Genomic DNA, 19,982 nt, shown 5'->3' on the forward strand with positions numbered 1-19,982 from the left:
CGATCAATTTCGTTTCAAGGCGACCCGTAAGCCGAAGAATGGAACGCAGGTTGCGAGCTTGCGGCCAGCTTATAATTCTGAATACGATGAGAGCGAGATTTTGATTCTAGAACGTGGTTTCTGGCCGGGACGGTTCATAGGAATCCTAATTTAATTAAAGCTTGATCAAAGTTCGAGACAAATTTAGCCTTGGCATTATCCTTCCGTGGTAATTCACCGCGAACGATAATATCGCTACTTTTTATCCGATCTAGAGTAATTATAAAATTAGTAAAATTAGTCGAGTAGCTGTGGAATCGTAAGGTTGGCTTGTATTATAATTTTGAATACAGTTTATTTAATTTTTATTATTTAATAATTAATTATTCTGTTCGTGTGGTAGGCCTCTACAGATGCGAACAGCATTAAAATATAAGTAGGACAAATTATTTTAAGTATGAGAAATACTTTGACGAATGTAATGCGAGAATGAAAAATTTGAAAAATGTTTTAATTACGTAACGAGTTATAAGGTTCAACAAGCGCTCGCACACAGCAATTTTAATTAAAAGCTCCAGCTTGGCTTCTCGCTTTGTTCAAAAATAATAAGAGATCTCTGTCGCAAGCGGCAAGAAAAACCTGTTAAACGTGTATTTCCCTTTTCACTAATGCCATATATTTTCCTTTATTTTCAGACACTGGTCGCTGGACAAGGTCTGAACGACGATATGTGGCACACGCTCAGGTTTTCCAGGAGAGCAGCTTCCTTGAAATTTCAGATCGACGACGAGCCCGCTGTTAGAGGTAAGTCGATGAACAACTCTTCTTGCGAAATACTATTTTTCCATTTCGTACAAACCATCGTTCGACATTGTCTTGCGTTAAATCGATTCAGTCGCTCGGGGTTCGCTCAAAACCGATTGCCCTACTTCGTACGAATTGTTACTTTTTAATATCAAAGCACGAGATTATTAACTGGCAAGGAATTAATTGATCTTAGTATGCAAAGAATTCATCTTGTCGCTGGTAGAATCGATCGATACACGACTTAATTACCGGTGACTCTGGACAGGCAAGAATTTCCTGTATTCAAGTGATAGAAAGTGCGATAGGTCAGACAAAGCGTGATACCTTGCAAGATTCACAAACTTTTCTATCTTATCATCTTCTGCGTGATATTTCCATATGATTGATAACGACACTGCATTTAACGTTCGATACATCGATTCGTCTTTCGTTATAGAAATAATAAAATATAATTAGATAAATAGTTAATTTAAAAATAGATTAAATAATAGTCAATTCTATCAGCCGAAAATTCATTCGGAAAACTCGTCTAAATTAGAAAAATTCACGCGTCTTTTGTTATAGAAATAAAAAGGTATAATTAGATAATTAATTAATTTAAAAATAGATTAAATAATAGTCAATTCTATCAATCAACATCAAGTGTAAATTAGAAAAATTCACACGTCTTTCGTTATAGAAATAATAAAGTATAGTTAGGCAAATAATTAATTAGAGAGTAGATTAAATAATAGTCAATTCTACCAACCGAAAATTCATTCGGAAAATTCCTCTAAATTAGAAAAATTCACGCGTCCTTTGTTATAGAAATAAAAAAGTATTGGAATTGTAATTGGAAAAATAGATTAAATAATAGTCAATTCTATCAGCCAAAAATTCATTCGGGAAATTCCTCTAAATTAGAAAAATTCACGCGTCTTTCGTTATAGAAATAATAAAGTATAGTTAGGCAAATAATTAATTAGAAAGTAGATTAAATAATAGTCAATTCTATCAACCGAAAATTCATTCGGAAAATTCCTCTAAATTAGAAAAATTCACGCGTCTTTTGTTATAGAAATAAAAAAGTGTAATTAGATAAATAATTAATTAGAAAGTAGATTAAATAATAGTCAATTCTATCAGCCAAAAATTCATTCGGAAAACTCGTCTAAATTAGAAAAATTCACGCGTCTTTCGTTATAGAAATAATAAAGTATAGTTAGGCAAATAATTAATTAGAAAGTAGATTAAATAATAGTCAATTCTATCAACCGAAAATTCATTCGGAAAATTCCTCTAAATTAGAAAAATTCACGCGTCTTTCGTTATAGAAATAAAAAAGCATAATTAGATAATGATAGTAATTATCGATTCGTCACTGCAATTACGTTTTCGTATATCGTCTACGTTTCTTATAAATATTATAGTTTGAAGTCTTGCGGAATTTCTATGAGAATGAATTTTTAAGATGCAGTCAGTATATTGGTTTGGCAACTAAGTGATTGCAGATTTTGCCATTACCAACTAATGACACAATCCGCAATCACTTAGTTGCCAACCGAATATTTTACTTTTCGTATGAAAGAAGCCATTCTATTGAAAGAAATTTTTGATCGATCAACTGCTTCGATTATTGAGCTTTCTGGTGCTTGTGCGTTAATAAGCTCGCGCCACTGCAATTCTAAAATTGCTGTTAATGGAAACAGGTGGATAGAAAGTACGCATTTTCATTTTGCTTGCCTCGAAATTTTTCTTCACTAAATTAATCTTCTTACTTGTCGATGTGTCCTCTCAATCTGCAAAATTGTTAAAAATTTAGAAAAAGGAAAAAGACATGGACAAGAGTCTTGTTGCATACGAGTCATTACAATTGCGATAGAAATTCATTCAAATATCATCTTCTACGTGATATTTCCATACCATTGACAACGACACTGCATTAACGTTCGATACATCGATTCGTCAACGTGATTTCAAGCAAACGTGCGTATCGTACAGTCGGAATATTATCGCAGTCCACTGTAGATAGAAATCTGCACCGCGATAGTTCAATACAGCGTTCAAACCACCGCACGCACGAACGAAGTGAGATATCTGAATTCAAAAAAAGCTCTTATCAAAAAAAAAAAAAAAAAAAAATAAAAATTGAAAGCCTATGCGCCAGACCGAATCATCTTGGAAACTCGACGAATTTCCGACTAAGCCACCTGCATAGACCACAACGAGAGTAACGAGAACGCTGTGAATTCAGATCATCCCTTGTTCATCGCGCTATTATACCAATCCCTTTTTGGATTTTCGTGCGAGGTATTTAGTCACACATCGGTGATCTCGTTGGCGCTTTTCAAGGAACAAATACAAAAAGGGGTTGCCGTGTTCAAATTCGAACTCGGTCGTCTGCAACGAGCCAGCTCGAATAGAGAAAATATTTCTATCCGGATCGGTTTTATCGCTTTTTCCTACGCACACGTCTATCAGTACGTTGTAAATCGATATTTTTTGGAAAGCCAACGGCACAGGCGATTTTCCAGCCGCCAGCAGGGCCGCTGGCTTTTTATTCTTCTTATCGTTGCAACTAGAGCAACGTTTTTATAGAATATCAAAGACGAGGTTTCTTTGCTCGGTCGACGACGTTTTAACTGCATTCGCGTGGATCTCGCGGACACGCTAATTTATTTAGTCGAATTCCCTTAGCGTTTCGACGCTGAAAATAAACTGTACAATAGCTACGTTGGCGAGGATCGATTGGAAAGTCGTAACTCGATTGGCGAATTTTCAAATTACGTTTGGAGCCGAATTGGTTTTGTTAATTTTTATTTTTAAAGTGCGCACATTTTTCCGATCTTAAGATTTGCATATCGCGTTGTCATACAGACGCAACGATATTTGAAATATCGCAAATAATATCTTTCCAAGGTGTGCGAAAAATTAAGAAAAGAAAAATCGTAGGGAGAATCGTACAAACAACGTGACACGTTCCACCACGTGGTTTGTCAGTGGTGGCAATTACGTTTGAGCTGCGATCAACTATTTCGTAACTGTGCGCCGTGTGAGACGCGTAATTTGGCTGGCGAGCGAGATATTTTGGAAAGTTGTTGGAAGCGAGACGCCTTCGGCATACCTGCGAGCTGTAATCGCGTTAAAAAGTCATGATGATATTTTTGCTTTTGTTGGAACGTCAATGGCGAGTTACACGCAGATAGCTTTTGGCCAGGTTTTTCGTTTTCAACCGAGCGTCATTCATTTTTTATTGGATGCCTCGCGGTGACGTAAGCTTCCGTTGAGAGCAGAAAATTGGATCCCAGCTTTATGTAATATTCATTTCCAACATTTTGCCTTCTTTTTCGCCGGCACCAATGCTCTTTTTCTTTCTGCGTCGTTTTTAAACGACTGGTCGCGTTTTCAGGCGAACATCATATTTCCGGTCGTTCGGATTTCGCGGAAGCTTGAACCCTGAACGCAAGCTCTTTCGAAAACGATGGATCTCTTCGCTTAGAACGAACTGCGATATCGAGAATATCGTCGTCACTATCGTTCGTCGTCCATGAAGAATATTCTCAAATTTTGCTCTTTCGCTATGGCGTTCGGTTTCCAATAGAAACCTTGCAACGATAGAAACGAAAGTTCTATTTAAACAGCAAATTATTTCTATTTATGCAGTAATTTTTTGGCGATAAAAGGAAACACAGTTATCGATAATCGTCAATAACTTTGATCTTCTATCAGGTCTGTAAATATGAAACCGCAATTTGCCTATAGATGGCCCTAGCTGATAATGTAGTTATCACTAAACTGCATCATTGATGCCAAAAGTCTTTGTTAACATCTGACAAACATTTTCGACTCGGAACAATACAAGTTTCATACAACAGCATAGTTTGTAATAGCGTTGAACATGTCGAATTTTGTGCCTGGAAACTACGATTTGCGGACAGCATTGATTCTCTGTTACCATTTGAAGATAACTGCCGCAGAATCGCATCGAATGCTTGTCGAAGCTTACGGTGAGCATGCCCTTGGTAAATCACAGTGCTTTGAGTGGTTTAAAAAATTCAGAAGTGGCAATTTTGACGCGAGGAACGAAGAACGTGGATCAGAAGGGTGTGATCTATTATGAGCTGTTAAAACCTGGCGAAACCGTTAATACTGAGCGCCACCGACAACAAATGATCGATTTGAATCAAGGTTCGCGTGAAAAACGACCAGAATATCAAAAAAGGCAACACAAAGTAATTTTGCTTCATGATAATGCACCATCGCATACAGCAAAACCGGTCAAGGAAACGATCGAAGCGTTCAGTTGGGAAATACTTTCGCACGCGGCTTACTCACCAGACTTGGCTCCGTCCGATTACTATTTATTTGCATCGACGGGACACGCACTTTCTGACCAGCGCTTCACTTCTTACGAAAATGTACGAAAATGGCTGGATGACTGGTTTGCCTCAAAAGAGCGACAGTTTTCTTGGCGTGGCATCCACCAATTGCCAGACAGGTGGGAGAAATGTATAGCTAGCGATGGGCAATACTTCGAATAAAATATTTTTAATCATTTTCATACAATAAACGTGTATTTTCCATACAAAAATTCCAGTTTCATATTTACATACCTGGTAAACTGTGATTTATAATGTGTCATATTTAATTTAATTACATTTATTATCCTAACCGAAATAGGTGATCGATCATTCGTCGTGTCTCTCCGCGAATGGTCGAATCACTCGTCAAATAAAATTCAACGAAATGAAACAGGAAGTTTTCATAGTTTTCCACTGAACAGCCTCTTGCTTCCTATCGGAAATCACTGCACAACGCTACAAACACGCAGCATCTATATCGTTCCTCGGTAAAAATCGGGAAACCATACGAGACGAATAATAAAATTGGAGAAGAAGTAGTCGGAGTAATGTAGTTCTGCTTTTAATGCGAAAATGCAGCAGCCGAAGAACATGGCCATTGTACGGCGCGTTGTTTCCTCTGCGACACTGGCCCGTGCTACAATATCGTATTTAGATAGGAAATCCCTATTTAGCATAAATATCGAAGCAACAGCCGAGGCGAGCGCAAGCAATTCCAGTAGGAATTCCACGTTGAAGCCCGAGGTGATGGAAGGACAATGCGTTGGCTGCGCAGGAAATACGACGAGGGCGGCGTGCAAAAGGAAACCGGGCAGAGAATAAAAAGTGGAAAGTAAATCTCGCCGAGTGGAATAAGAAAACGAAAGAAAGGAGAACGGAAGGAATTTTATTAAGACCGAGAAAAATGAGACGCGTATATTCTGGCTTGCACTGTCCTTATCTTATTTCATTTTCTATTAATTATTCGTTACTCGAATATACTTAAATGTACGAGCCTCGAGCGTCTTCCGTTTTATCTTACTTTGTTTATTACGTTGAACGGCGGTTCTCTCTCGGGTAGAGGAGGCTTTTTAAAATAAAATTAGCCATCTATTCCCATGAATTCTCCGGTGCGAGCCTCGCGCCGCTTCTACTTCGATCATAGTTTGCGTGAAAATGCTCGAGGCGCGACGTAAAACAGCATTGCGTCGTGAATCGGTTGGCTGATTATCGGCGATTCTTCGTCGGTTTGTTGAAATTTGTGTTAGGCGACAGTTGCAAATTAAACGCGCAAAATTGCCTACGTAAAATGATCTTAGGATTTTGAAACATTGTCGGATATTGTTTAGGAGGAAACACGGGAAAAGTTTCGAGTGGACGAAGAAACGAAGAAAATAAGATGTTGGTGTTGGAAAATTAACAGAGTCGTATTTCAAATTTTCAAAGTTCAGATTAGGCCACAATTGTATAGAAACGAGTGCAAAATAATTTGCAGGAAAATAATAGCACGTCGTACAGAAAACGAAATTCTATTCGGTTTTCCAATTAATCGAGTCGAAGTGGAAGTAGAAATCGAAAGGAACGAGACGTATGAAATTTCGAAATTGCTCGGCTATTCCACCCGGAAGTTTCTCGTCGATAAATTGCGTGGCAGAAACGGGGGAACAAGTGTCATTCCGTGGTTGCGACGCTTCTCTTAATGAAAATGGTACCAAGTGCGCAACAGAGGATCCACCATAGACGTTTTTATTCCAATAGTCAATTCTACCAGCCGAAAATTCATCCGGAAAACTCGTGTAAATTAGAAAAATTCATGCGTCTTTTGTTATAGAAATAAAAAGGTATAATTAGATAATTAATTAATTTAAAAATAGATTAAATAATAGCCAATTCTATCAGCCCAAAATTCATTCGGAAAACTCGTGTAAATTAGAAAAATTCATGCGTCTTTTATTATAGAAATAAAAAGGTATAATTAGATAATTAATTAATTTAAAAATAGATTAAATAATAGTCAATTCTATCAGCCCAAAATTCATTCGGAAAATTCCTCTAAATTAGAAAAATTCACGCGTCTTTCGTTATAGAAATAAAAAAGTATAATTAGATAATGATAGTAATTATCAATTCGTCACTGCAATTACGTTTTCGTATATCGTCTATGTTTCTTATGAATATTATAGTTTGAAGTCTTGCGGAATTTCTATGAGAATGATTTTTTAAGATGCAATCAGTATATTGGTTTGGCAACTAAGCGATTGCGGAATTCGCCATTACCAACTAATGACACAATCCGCAATCACTTAGTTGCCAACCGAATATTTTACTTTTCGTATGAAAGAAGCCATTCTATTGAAAGAAATTTTTGATCGATCAAGTGCTCCGATTATTGAGCTTTCTGGTGCTTGTGCGTTAATAAGCTCGCGCTACTGCAATTCTAAAATTGCTGTTAATGGAAACAGGTGGATAGAAAGTACGCATTTTCATTTTGCTTGTCTCAAAATTTTTCTTCATTCAATTAATCTTCTTACTTGTCAATGTGTCCTCTCAATCTGCAAAATTGTTAAAAATTTAGAAAAAGGAAAAAGACATGGACAAAAGTCTTGTTGCTTACGAGTCATTGCAATTGCGATAAAAATTCATTGTTAAAACGTAGATATAAAATCGCTGGATATAAATAATTGCTGATAATTATTGAAACGCTACATCGTTAAATTCCTCAAGACGATTGAACAAACATCGACGGGTTGATTTTCGAGAATATCTTTAAACTGGAAAGCTTCTGTTTAGAAAGGATCTCGCTACGCTTGCGTTGTATCTCGATAGCTGTGGAATCGAGCGCTCGAGAAGTTACGCGGAAGAAATTTTTAATTTGCAGCTTCCTCCGCGTGCACAGACGCGTCGATTCCTCTCGCGAAACTTGCTGCCGACGATTTTCGTTAATTATTCAAAGGCCCGGGAAACAGCCAACTGCTGTGGAAAATTTCTCGAAGAAAGTAGAAGGAAAACGCCTCCGGCTGGCCGATATTTTCGATAATAATTTACGGTTTGACAGCTTCGGCTGGTATTAAGCTCGATGCTTGTAAATTATCGACAGGCCAGCGAGAAGGTAACTCAACCAGCACTTTTCGTAATCTTAGTATTCTCCGTGCGTTAGACAATCGCACTCGAATTAATTCTCAATGAAATATCTCTGCGCATAATTCTCCAGCCTGTAGACTTTAATTTCTCCAGATAGAAAGTTGCTTGTCTTTTCAAAAAATTAATTAATTGCCGTAAATCGAATCGACGTTTTAAAATATTGCAATTTGCGTTGCAAAACCAAAAATAGAAATGTAAACCATTTAATCGTAGGAGGAACTCTCAACGTTTGCGTTCCGATGACTGTGTGACTATACTGTGATACCACGCTGTCTGCCAATGACAGTTGCATTGTCAAAGATGATCATCACGTTGTTATGATCAAACGATAAGAAGAATTGAGAATTAAAAGAATTACGTTCCCATTTCAAGACTGTTCACTGACATTCCTTGAACATCTCATACAACAAAAATTCATAACAGTCAGCTGTTTATTTTCTCACTACGCTTGAAGCTTCTTCAGATGTATTTTTCAACATTGTCAAAGATGATCATCACGTTGTCAAGATCAAACGATAAGAAGAACTGAGAATTAGAAGAATTGCGTTCCTATTTCAAGACTGTTCACTGACATTCCTTGAACATCTCATGCAACAAAAATTCATAACAGTCAGCTGTTTATTTTCTCACTACGCTTGAAGCTTCTTCAGATGTATTTTTCAACATTGTCAAAGATGATCATCACGTTGTTATGATCAAACGATAAGAAGAATTGAGAATTAAAAGAATTACATTCCTATTTCAAGACTGTTCACTGACATTCCTTGAACATCCCATACAACCAAAATTCACAAAATTCAGCTGTTTATTTTCTCGCTACGCTAGAAACTCCCTCAGATGTATTTTTCAACTTTGTCAAAGGTGGCCATCACGTTGTCAAGATCAAACGATAAGAAGAACTGAGAATTAAAAGAATTACATTTCTATTTCAAGACTGTTCACTGACATTCCTTGAACATCTCATACAACAAAAATTCATAACAGTCAGCTGTTTATTTTCTCGTTACGCTAGAAACTCCCTCAGATGTATTTTTCAACTTTGTCAAAGGTGGCCATCACGTTGTCAAGATCAAACGATAAGAAGAACTGAGAATTAAAAGAATTACATTTCTATTTCAAGACTGTTCACTGACATTCCTTGAACATCTCATACAACAAAAATTCATAACAGTCAGCTGTTTATTTTCTCACTACGCTTGAAGCTTCTTCAGATGTATTTTTCAACATTGTCAAAGATGGCCATCACGTTGTCAAGATCAAACGATAAGAAGAACTGAGAATTAGAAGAATTGCATTCCTATTTCAGGACTGTTCACTGACATTCCTTGAACATCTCATACAACCAAAATTCACAAAATTCAGCTGTTTATTTTCTCGCTACGCTAGAAGCTTCCATCAGATGTATTTGTCAAACTTCTGTACGAAAAAGACAACATAGCGAGATTGCTGACCCAGACATTAGTTGATCATTACCATAATCTTCTCTATAAACTTGCAAAAAGAAAAGAAACCTTGCCGAACTCGCCAACTCGAGAGCTCGTATCGTCAACTCGTATCTTTTTCGCTGTCGCTTTCAATAAAACTGACTACCGTGTGCTGCTCGCCTCGCAGCACGACGAGCGTGTAAATCAGCTACGGGGAACGAAGAGACAAAATCGGATCTCCCGCAGGGGTTGTAAGAACGGCTGCTGATGCGTCTTTCTCGCGAACTCTAGCTGCAACTGGAGCTGGAAACTTTGGAAAAAGCATGGCGTTCAGGTCGTAGCTCAGCTGGCGGAATTTGCCCGCTCGGTCCAGCGGTAGGTGCACGACGATGGAACACACGGCCAGCTAAATTACAAATTTCCCAAAGCGGTGGCCCCGGATGAAATCGCAAATTCCAAATGCAAGGCCGTTTGCATTCAGCCGGCGATCCTCGGAATCGGGTCGCTCTTATGAATGCTAATTGAAGATTTTCCAGGGCATCTCGCCACGGGGTTTCAGCTGCTTGTCGATGCACCGACGCGGCGACTCCCATCAGAAATGTGGCTGCGAGTTTCATGGAAATGTAATCGAACGGAAGAGGAAAGTTTTTATTACGACTTGCCTTGCCAACAAATTATTTATCGATCCTTTTTTAACCTAACTAGCTGCTACGACCTCTTTCGCAACTTCGAAAAGCCTGCACTTGAAAAGTGTCCGGAAAAGCGAACTTTGACGAGTACACACTGTACGACTGTTTCACTTTTTAATTTTGTCACTGCAGTTTAGTGCAATTACAAATTAGATTAAATTACGATAAATAATTCTATAGGGATCATTAACCTGTGATCTCCGCGGTATTATATCAGATTTATTTATTAAACGTTACATCTTCGTCTCAGCGAACCGGTTTCGTTTCAGTTATCGGCTGATTTCTTGGGAAATCTTTGTTTACAGTTTCGATATCAAAACCGATAAAGTTGAGAAATTACGAAGACACGTACTTTTTCTAATTTTTATCTACAATCGCATTCCTACGCCTGTATCCACTGTGTCATCGTTTCCTGTTTCGATACGAGCATTGCGATCATTGGGTCATTGGAACGATCGAAATTCGCCTTTGGTATCTTGAAAACGAGGTTGCCGATAACATACCTGTCAACATTTGTCGTAATTCTCTTGATAAGACTAAGATATACGAGCAATACCGTATGACACGCGCCATATCCAGATAGCCGAGGCACGAGGAAGTCGTAGCGCGAGTTTAAAGCAAGAAAAGATAAGGTTTTATGAATGGAATTAAGAAACTCTTAGCTGGGAATAATTTCGTTGCCATTGGCTGTAATGCTCGGTGATAAAAGTATAGACTTTCACTTGCCTGGTCCGTTTAAAATAATTTTTAAACCGCTTCAAGTGCCAGGCTAATAATTCTGAGAAATCGGTGCGAAGGAAAAACCGAAGGATATGGAGGGAAATTTGCAAGTTGAGAAAGAGAAAAGAAAAATAGAGGTAGAAGGTGGAAGAAAAGCAACGATTGATTTTTCTTCTCCTTAGGAAACCTTATCCTTTGACGACTCCAGTGTACACCTTTTGATAGAAAAATTGATAAATTTTCTTTTATAATCCGATGAATTTTTTCTTAAATTAATATTAATATTATTTATTAAATTAATTCCATGAATTTTTTATTAAAAAGGACGAAGATTGTTTTCGTACTTTCGTTGAATATATCGTCCTCTTATGTTTGACGTTTTATTTCTTTCCAAATGCAACGCCTATTTTGTTAAATTGCGATTGAAGCTTACGAAGTGTGTCACAATTGCAAAATTACTGGGACAATTTAGATCGAGTTGATAGCATTAAGAAAATTGTAGGTAGAAATCTCAAGTTACCTGTATTAGCAACAAATTTGCATACAATGAACGAAATTAAGAAATTTCGAACAAACTGCAGGTTATAATATTTAACAGAAAATTGTGAGATTATAGAAAGAAGTCTATATATATTATTTATTTATTTTATTCTCCATTAACTATACATTGTACATGATTGTCAATGTATGAACATAAATTTTATTTTTAACTTATGAGGTCTTTACGACCAGTGCAATTAATATCAATTAACGTAACACTATGTACAAGCTTCTCTTTTTCTCTATAACTCGTAGCTACATTTTATAAATTTATAGAAAATTTCCAAGTAGAAAATATATAAAATATCCAAAGTATAACGCTGTCAATAATAACAAATAATAAAATTCCAGGTAAAACAATTTTCTACCAAACTCATTACGATCAGTGTAATTAATATTAATTAACGTAACACTATGTACAAGCTTCTCTTTTTCTCTACAACTCGTAGCTACATTTTATAAATTTATAGAAAATTTCCAAGTAGAAAATATATAAAATATCCAAAGTACAACGCTGTCAATAATAACAAATAATAAAATTCCAGGTAAAAGAATTTTCTACCAAACTCATTACGATCAGTATAATTAATATCAATTAACGTAACACTATGTACAAGCTTCTCTTTTTCTCTACAACTCGTAGCTACATTGTATGAATTTATAGAAAATTTCCAAGTAGAAAATATATAAAATATCCAAAGTATAACGCTGTCAATAATAACAAATAATAAAATTCCAGGTAAAACAATTTTCTACCAAACTCATTACGATCAGTATAATTAATATTAATTAACGTAACACTATGTACAAGCTTCTCTTTTTCTCTACAACTCGTAGCTACATTGTATAAATTATAGAAAATTTCCAAGTAGAAAATATACGAAATATCCAAAGAACAACGTTGTCAATAATAATAAAACAATTTTCTACCAAGCTTCCACGTTTCCAATCACATCTTCAACAACGTAAGTTTGCGTAAAAATCCGCGTCCATTTACCAATATTATTATTAGCTGATGAATTATCCTTCGAGAGAGCTTCGGGCTGGATTCTCGAGTTCCATGGAACACGAAATGATTAGAAATTTTTACAGCGCGCCATTAGACGCCGCGCACATGAAACCATAAGAAAGAAGAGGTTTGACGTTCCAGGTGATCGATAAGATGGAAACAATTGCGTCCTACATAGGCCAACGAAATTACACACAAACGTGGGCTGTAAAAACACTGGAAATATCCTGCGCAACGATCGAATCGCCTGGTTAAAAACTTGGCCTGCTCGGCCAAGTCTCCCGCCCTTTTCCTCCAGCCGAATCGCAAATCGCCGGCATGCAAATGCTCTCTTTATGGCTCTGGCTGTTCGTTGCGATCGACTGGTGAACGGCCGGCGACTGGAAACGCGTCCGTGCGTTGCAAGAGACGCGGAGGATCGATCGACTCCGCAGAATTCCTGGCGTCGTCCTACGAAACTTGTACGCTATTTTTATTTCGCCCCTGCCATTTGTCGTTCTCTCGCGTCGCTTCGCCTTCTGCCTGCCAAGCGTCCTCTTTCATAAATAATCGTCAGCCGGAAGCGGACTCCGCGCCAGGAAACACACCGTCCTTCCTCCTACAGGAATTCCACGCCTGCGAAATTCCCATTCTCGCGCCTCGAGAACCATCCAGGTGTGTTTCGAATCCGATCGATGAAATTTATCAACTGCCTTCCCTCGTATTTTATACCGTCATTGTCTTTCCTCGTCGTTTTCTTCGATTCTTATCGGCTGCCGCTTCAGTTTCCCTCGTCCTTTTCCTTTTTCTTCCCAGCGTGTACCTGGCGAACTATCTGAGTGTAGTTGACTAACTATAACTCACGCGATATAAATTATTATACATTTGAGGGTAAACGACAATTTTCACCATGTCACGAGTGATCATTTATGGTCGGACAACCTGTTGGCTTGGTAACTAAGTGATTGCGGGTTTTGTCATTTGGTGGCATTGACAAAATCCGCAGTCACTTAGTTGCCAAGCCAATACAACGCGCAATAAAAATTCCGTAACGCGAGAACATCTCTGCGCTGTGTATCGTGCAACGTATATTATTTTGTCGTATTAACACGTTATTCGGGTGACAGCAAAGTTTCCCGTAGGGCCGCGTCACCCGTATTCGGGTGACTTGCGAAGGATCGTCGTAGATATTTGAAAAGTTATTCTATAATAATAAAACTGTTGAATTGTTATAAAAGTAACAGGAAAATGGTTTATTAAAAAATTATTTAGAATGTAAAACTTTAAAGCATTCTATACATAGCTGAGGTTGGTCGGGACATTTTGGACAATGAGTTGTTGTTTTCTCCAAATTCTTTCGTGCCTTTGTTCCGCCCATTCGACGTCTTTCATTTGCATAACATAGTTTGCACGCGCGTCTGATGCTTCTTCCGGAATCATTCTTCCGGACGGCGATATTATGCCGACTCCATCGAAGACGAGGACTTTTTGTACTTTCAGACAAGCCTAATAATTTTGCGACTAATAATTGTCTAAATATTCTAATATTTATATTCTTCCTTGTTGCGATTTTGTAAACCGTCGAAGCGTTTACGACAGAAATTCCCAGGAGGAGTCGAGTGCCAAGTTTTCCGTACCATTTGATCGCTTTTCTAATTGTGGCGGCATAAGAAACCATTTGGTCGGAATAATCTACACCACACTTTCCTTCGTTATATTCAACAACAGCCGGTGGTTTTAACGTTGCGGACAAACGAAACGAAAGATCATTCTTGAGACCACCACGTGAGCGACTCGCGTTACTAAAATATCGATGGGAGCAGCGATGCTGCACGCGTGACCTCACGGACATTTCTTTGAAAACACGCGTGCCAGTCAACGTGTTAATTGAACTACCTCTATTATCCTAACCGAAATAGGGGATCGATCATTTCGTGGCGTCGATTATCTAATCGTTAGTTCATCTTTAACAAGCATTGTTTTCTCTTCAATTAACACCTGTTCAATCTACTCGTCAGTAATAAACTAATTATAGTAGTTACGATACTACAACATGATCTTCCGACGCATTGTGTACGAAGCTTAAAGATATCTCAAACAGAAAACAATTGACGATTCTACGACGATCTGAAATTTTATCTGAACAAGCAGCGTGTATATTGTAGAATACGTCGCTGCCTTCGAGTTGCCAAAGTGGCGTTAAAATTAACATCGTTGTCGTAGAAAATCGTTCTAACAGGATTCTGCTTTTATTTCATTCGTTTTACAGGCTTCTTGTCGCGTATTATTATATTTTTACGAGCATCGTAAAAGTAATCTGGCGACTCGGTGCGAAGGCATAAGGCAAGGCAGGTGAAACGTAATAAAACGACGACTATCTCTCGCGGATTAAAGTCTAATCAAATGAAAAGTGTGCATCGATTTGTCGCCTTTGCCGGTGACAAACGATAAGAAATAAACGCTCGATTGTACACAGACTGTAACATCGTCGGTTCGATGCGCAAAAATCAGCCAAGAGCTATAAATATGAAACACGAATACGTCACGTTTCTGCACCATAAATGATTCACTTGTATTTCACTGACGTAAGAATGTTAAATATTATATCACGTTTTATGAAGCTCGATAAGGAAGCAACGCGAAGAGGAAGTTGCCCCGCAATTGCTCGATAGTGTCTTTTTTCTTTTGTTTGAATAAATGATATCTCTTTGGACACAGTTGTCACGCTCCAAGTTTGATAAATTCTTGTTTCTCAGTTTGCCATTTCAACTGCGATCGATAACGCGACTCGGATCGAATAAGACGATTCATAATTCACACGAAGAACGTAAATAAGTGAAACGATCTTCGCGATCCGAAGGAAGCAGAGTGTTATAATAGCGCGACGAAATTTTATATTCGGACGAGTAAATAATCAAGCGAAATAATGGAAACTGAAAAGGGAGAATCGTATTTAATTTCGTTCTACTTTAGACCGTTGCAAGTGTATCTTACTCCAAGCGTTCACATTTTCATCGAGTCTCTCCGATATCTGTTCATTCGCCCGATTCCTCGGGCTATCGTAACGCAAAGTCGTATACAAACGTTTAAAATTGTATCAACGAAGGCTGATTTCGAATATAAAATTAACGTGAAAGGTTTGCGGCAGCAATTGCACGCGAAAATTATTGTTATTTATATTACGATGGAAAGCTGAAATGCTAGTTTGCTGTTCGTCTCGATTATCGAGGAAAATCGAACGAAAACGGGTCATCGGAAATTGCGGTGAATTTTGATACGTCGCGTCGCAATTTCGTATCGCGTTTTACAATTATCGTCGCTGTAAACGTTTGCAAGCAAGAAAAATTGTTTTATTTCGACGATTGAAAATATCGTTTTTTTCTCTATCGATATCATTGGAAAATAGGTTGATTTTATTTAACGATCTCGATGTCAGATTATCGATGTATAACTTAATTTAAATGTTTTTAAATCGCATGAATCCAATACTCGGTGTATATATACATATTCCATACGCTTTTTAATGTTTATACACCATGATCCGTTGAAGTTGCATCGGAAATTTTAATAGCCTGACGTATTTTATTTAATAAAATTTATAAATCAATTATCCTACACGACGTAAAGTTATAAAGTTGCATAAATACGTATGAAAATGGGTTTGTCTAAGAAAGATCAAAAGTCTACAATTTATAATTGATTGGTAACAGTAATATTGTTATTTGATAAATCATCGTACGATACCTTTCAAAACGAGATGACAAATTTCTAGTTAAAACATTGAAAAGCTGGCTATGTCGAGTCAATTTAGCAATTTGACAGAATAATGTCGTATGAAATTCGTAACATCTATCGGAAGAGATTCGAGCAACGAATTCACTAGCTCGTGTGTGGAAAATTTCCGTGCTTTAAAGTCGCACACAATTTTAATGAGTTGAAAGTTTAAATTGACCACCTGTTATAACTTCGCTTGTTTCCGCCCGTGGAACGCACACGTAATTTCTAATTTTCTATCGAAATAAAAAAAGTTCATCAATTAAATCTTCATGCAGCTTCGACCTATCGAAACTAAAAGTTGCAAATGTAGCGGATAACAATGAAATTCCATTGAGCAGAATAAAAATGAAATACACCGAGCGGGAAGCAAAGATGCCAGAGAAGATGAACAAATTTCCCGAACTTCTCTTCGCGTTACGATAAAGCAAATATAAATAAAAATAAAGAAATAAAACACATTCAGGTAGATAGAGAATTTTTTTCATCCGAGATTCTCTTGACTAGCAAGTCATTAAATATATCTCACAATATAAAGAGTAATTTACGACAATTGGACCTCTTTGAAAACCTTGAAAAGTGTACATCTGAAATATGTAGCAAAAATTAGTATACTCGTCATGGCACAAAATATTGCTGTCTCTTCATAAGTCTACTCATCGCAAACAGCTAACTGAATAAAAAGAAGTTTCTCAAGTAATCTATGACAATTGGACCTCTTTGAAAACCTTGAAAAGTGTGCATCTGAAATATGTAGCAAAAATTAGTATACTCGTCATGGCACAAAATATTGCTGTCTCTTCACAAGTCTACTCATCGCAAACAGCTAACTGAATAAAAAGAAGTCTCTCAAGTAATCCACTACAATTAGACCTCTTTGAAAACCTTGAAAAGTGTACATCTGAAATATGTAGCAAAAATTAGTATACTCGTCATGGCACAAAATATTGCTGTCTCTTCACAAGTCTACTCATCGCAAACAGCTAACTGAATAAAAAGAAGTCTCTCAATTAATCCACGACATTATACCTTTTTGAAAACCTTGAAAAGTGTGCATCTGAAATATGTAGCAAAAATTAGTATACTCGTCATGGCACAAAATATTGCTGTTTCTTCACAAGTCTACTCATCGCAAACAGCTAACTGAATAAAAAGAAGTCTCTCAAGTAATCCACTACAATTAGACCTCTTTGAAAACCTTGAAAAGTGTACAGCTATAATATCTGATAAAAATTAGTATACTCGTCATGGCACAAAATATTGCTGTCTCTTCGCAAGTCTACTCATCGCAAACAGCTAACTGAATAAAAAGAAGTCTCTCAATTAATCCACGACATTATACCTTTTTGAAAACCTTGAAAAGTGTACATCTGAAATATGTAGCAAAAATTAGTATACTCGTCATGGCACAAAATATTGCTGTCTCTTCGCAAGTCTACTCATCGTAAACAGCTAACTGAATAAAAAGAAGTCTCTCAATTAATCCACGACATTATACCTTTTTGAAAACCTTGAAAAGTGTACATCTGAAATATGTAGCAAAAATTAGTATACTCGTCATGGCACAAAATATTGCTGTCTCTTCGCAAGTCTACTCATCGCAAACAGCTAACTGAATAAAAAGAAGTCTCTCAATTAATCCACGACATTATACCTTTTTGAAAACCTTGAAAAGTGTACATCTGAAATATGTAGCAAAAATTAGTATACTCGTCATGGCACAAAATATTGCTGTCTCTTCGCAAGTCTACTCATCGCAAACAGCTAACTGAATAAAAAGAAGTCTCTCAAGTAATCCACTACAATTAGACCTCTTTGAAAACCTTGAAAAGTGTACAGCTATAATGTCTGATAAAAATTAGTATACTCGTCATGGCACAAAATATTGCTGTCTCTTCACAAGTCTACTCATCGCAAACAGCTAACTGAATAAAAAGAAGTTGCTCTGTGACAAATGAAAATCTTTTCACGCTACGATATATATAAACCAACCCAATCGGTGTACAATAAATAAATAAATAAATAAGCAAATATGTATCCAAAGAGCCCGGAACAGTGTCGAATAATATTCGAATCGATTGGAAACACGGTGCTACTTGTGTCCCTATATATATCGGGCAGGGTAGTCAGGATAGGCCGGAAAATCCAATCGGCCTGTCCGAACCGTGCATAAAGTTTCAATGCCGCCGCGTCCAATCTCTTGTAAAGCTGGCCGTAATATATGCGCTTTGCAGCGTATCTAGGACGCCAGTGTATCGCTGTCTATAACCGATAACCGACACCCAGTATATGTCTCTCTCTCTCTCTCTCTATCTCTCCCTCTCTCTCTCTTTCTACATGTATTTGTGCGCCTCTACGTATATACACGTACATATGTACTATGTATACTACGTTCAATTGTGTTTAGCACGTTCCGCTCTCTATCCATCGGGAACGATCATCTGCACTGTGTGAACTTCATGGTAATAGAGAAGTGTACGACTGACTCGTTAGGCGAATATGGTATTAATCGTTTCTCCGAGCGTTCATCCTTTCCGCACTCCGCGAGGACGATGTTTGAATATGTTTCTTTTCTTGGAAACGACCAGACGAAGTTGAATGGTAGATGGAGTTGCTGTGGCATTCGTAAAAGTATCAGGACACTCGATGATCTCCTATGAAATACGACGATCGACCTGGTTAAGGAATCGATCGATAGATCAGTCACAATTATTCGTGCTCGTGGAAAATGGTGGAATATTTTGTCTTTAGACGATGAAATTTCGTAGAAGATCGATCGAAGTATTTGGGAAAGTCAGAGGAATAGAACAAAGGAATAGTAACGTCGACTACGAAACATTATAATACACTTTTGAGAATTATATTATTTATAGACATAAGAATTTTGCACTAATTTTCGACACATTGAGAATCTTGCAGCAACCATCGAACATTTCACCACTCGATTCTGTAGCATCCCGCAAAGGCGACCTAAAACTAGCTGCCTCCGAGTTAATTTCAATTAGGAGAATCGGAATGGCAAGCGTTCAACATGGCTGTGCAAGTTGGAAACTGGAACAAGTGGAGGTATCAAGCGCGCTGTGAAGGGTACAGGCCATAAAGTAGCGTCTAAAACAGAGCCTTTGGCTATTGTCAAGTAGGAGCACGTTTGTTGCAAAGCATCATGGCTCTTCAATAAAGCGAAACACCCAAACCTGCCGGCCCGCTGCCCAGATCAGCCTATTAAATGGATGGCGAGTGCCAGCAATATCGAGTTATGTGGCAATACCCTAAATTGCTTGACCGACCAGCATCGCCATAAGCTGCACACGATCTTCACTTAGTCGCTCGTCGCTCGCATCGATCGCACGATAATTACTACGCCGCTGAGTGCATGACATCCTTGGGTTGTTGGCTACGAGAAACTGTAACTGACAAAGATCCTCCGCTCATAGTTTCGGTTTGCCATGGAAATTCGCGTGCATCGAAGCAGCGCGCGATAAAACGCTGTCCAAGTGCTTTTCTTTCTTTTGCAATTTTTCCTCCTGTCCTACGAGTGTCGTAGATTATGGCTGTTTGTACGGATTCATAGTTCCACTTGTCGCAGCCATCGAGCCTCTGG

General features: G+C 37.7%; 1 protein-coding gene across 10 annotated transcripts in view; it reads left to right on the forward strand.

The window, feature by feature from the left end:
- LOC100646013 (neurexin-1) overlaps nucleotides 1-19,982 on the forward strand; it is a 636,909-nt gene that overhangs the window by 502,575 nt on the left and 114,352 nt on the right. For all 10 annotated transcript variants that reach the window (XM_048413687.1, XM_048413689.1, XM_048413690.1 and 7 more), the window contains one exon: nucleotides 675-783. In XM_048413687.1, the coding sequence (XP_048269644.1) occupies nucleotides 675-783 (109 nt within the window). The remainder of the gene's footprint in view (nucleotides 1-674; nucleotides 784-19,982) is intronic.

Source organism: Bombus terrestris, chromosome 17 (genome assembly GCF_910591885.1).
Source record: "Bombus terrestris chromosome 17, iyBomTerr1.2, whole genome shotgun sequence".
In the NCBI taxonomy this organism is placed as follows: Eukaryota; Metazoa; Arthropoda; class Insecta; order Hymenoptera; family Apidae; genus Bombus; species Bombus terrestris.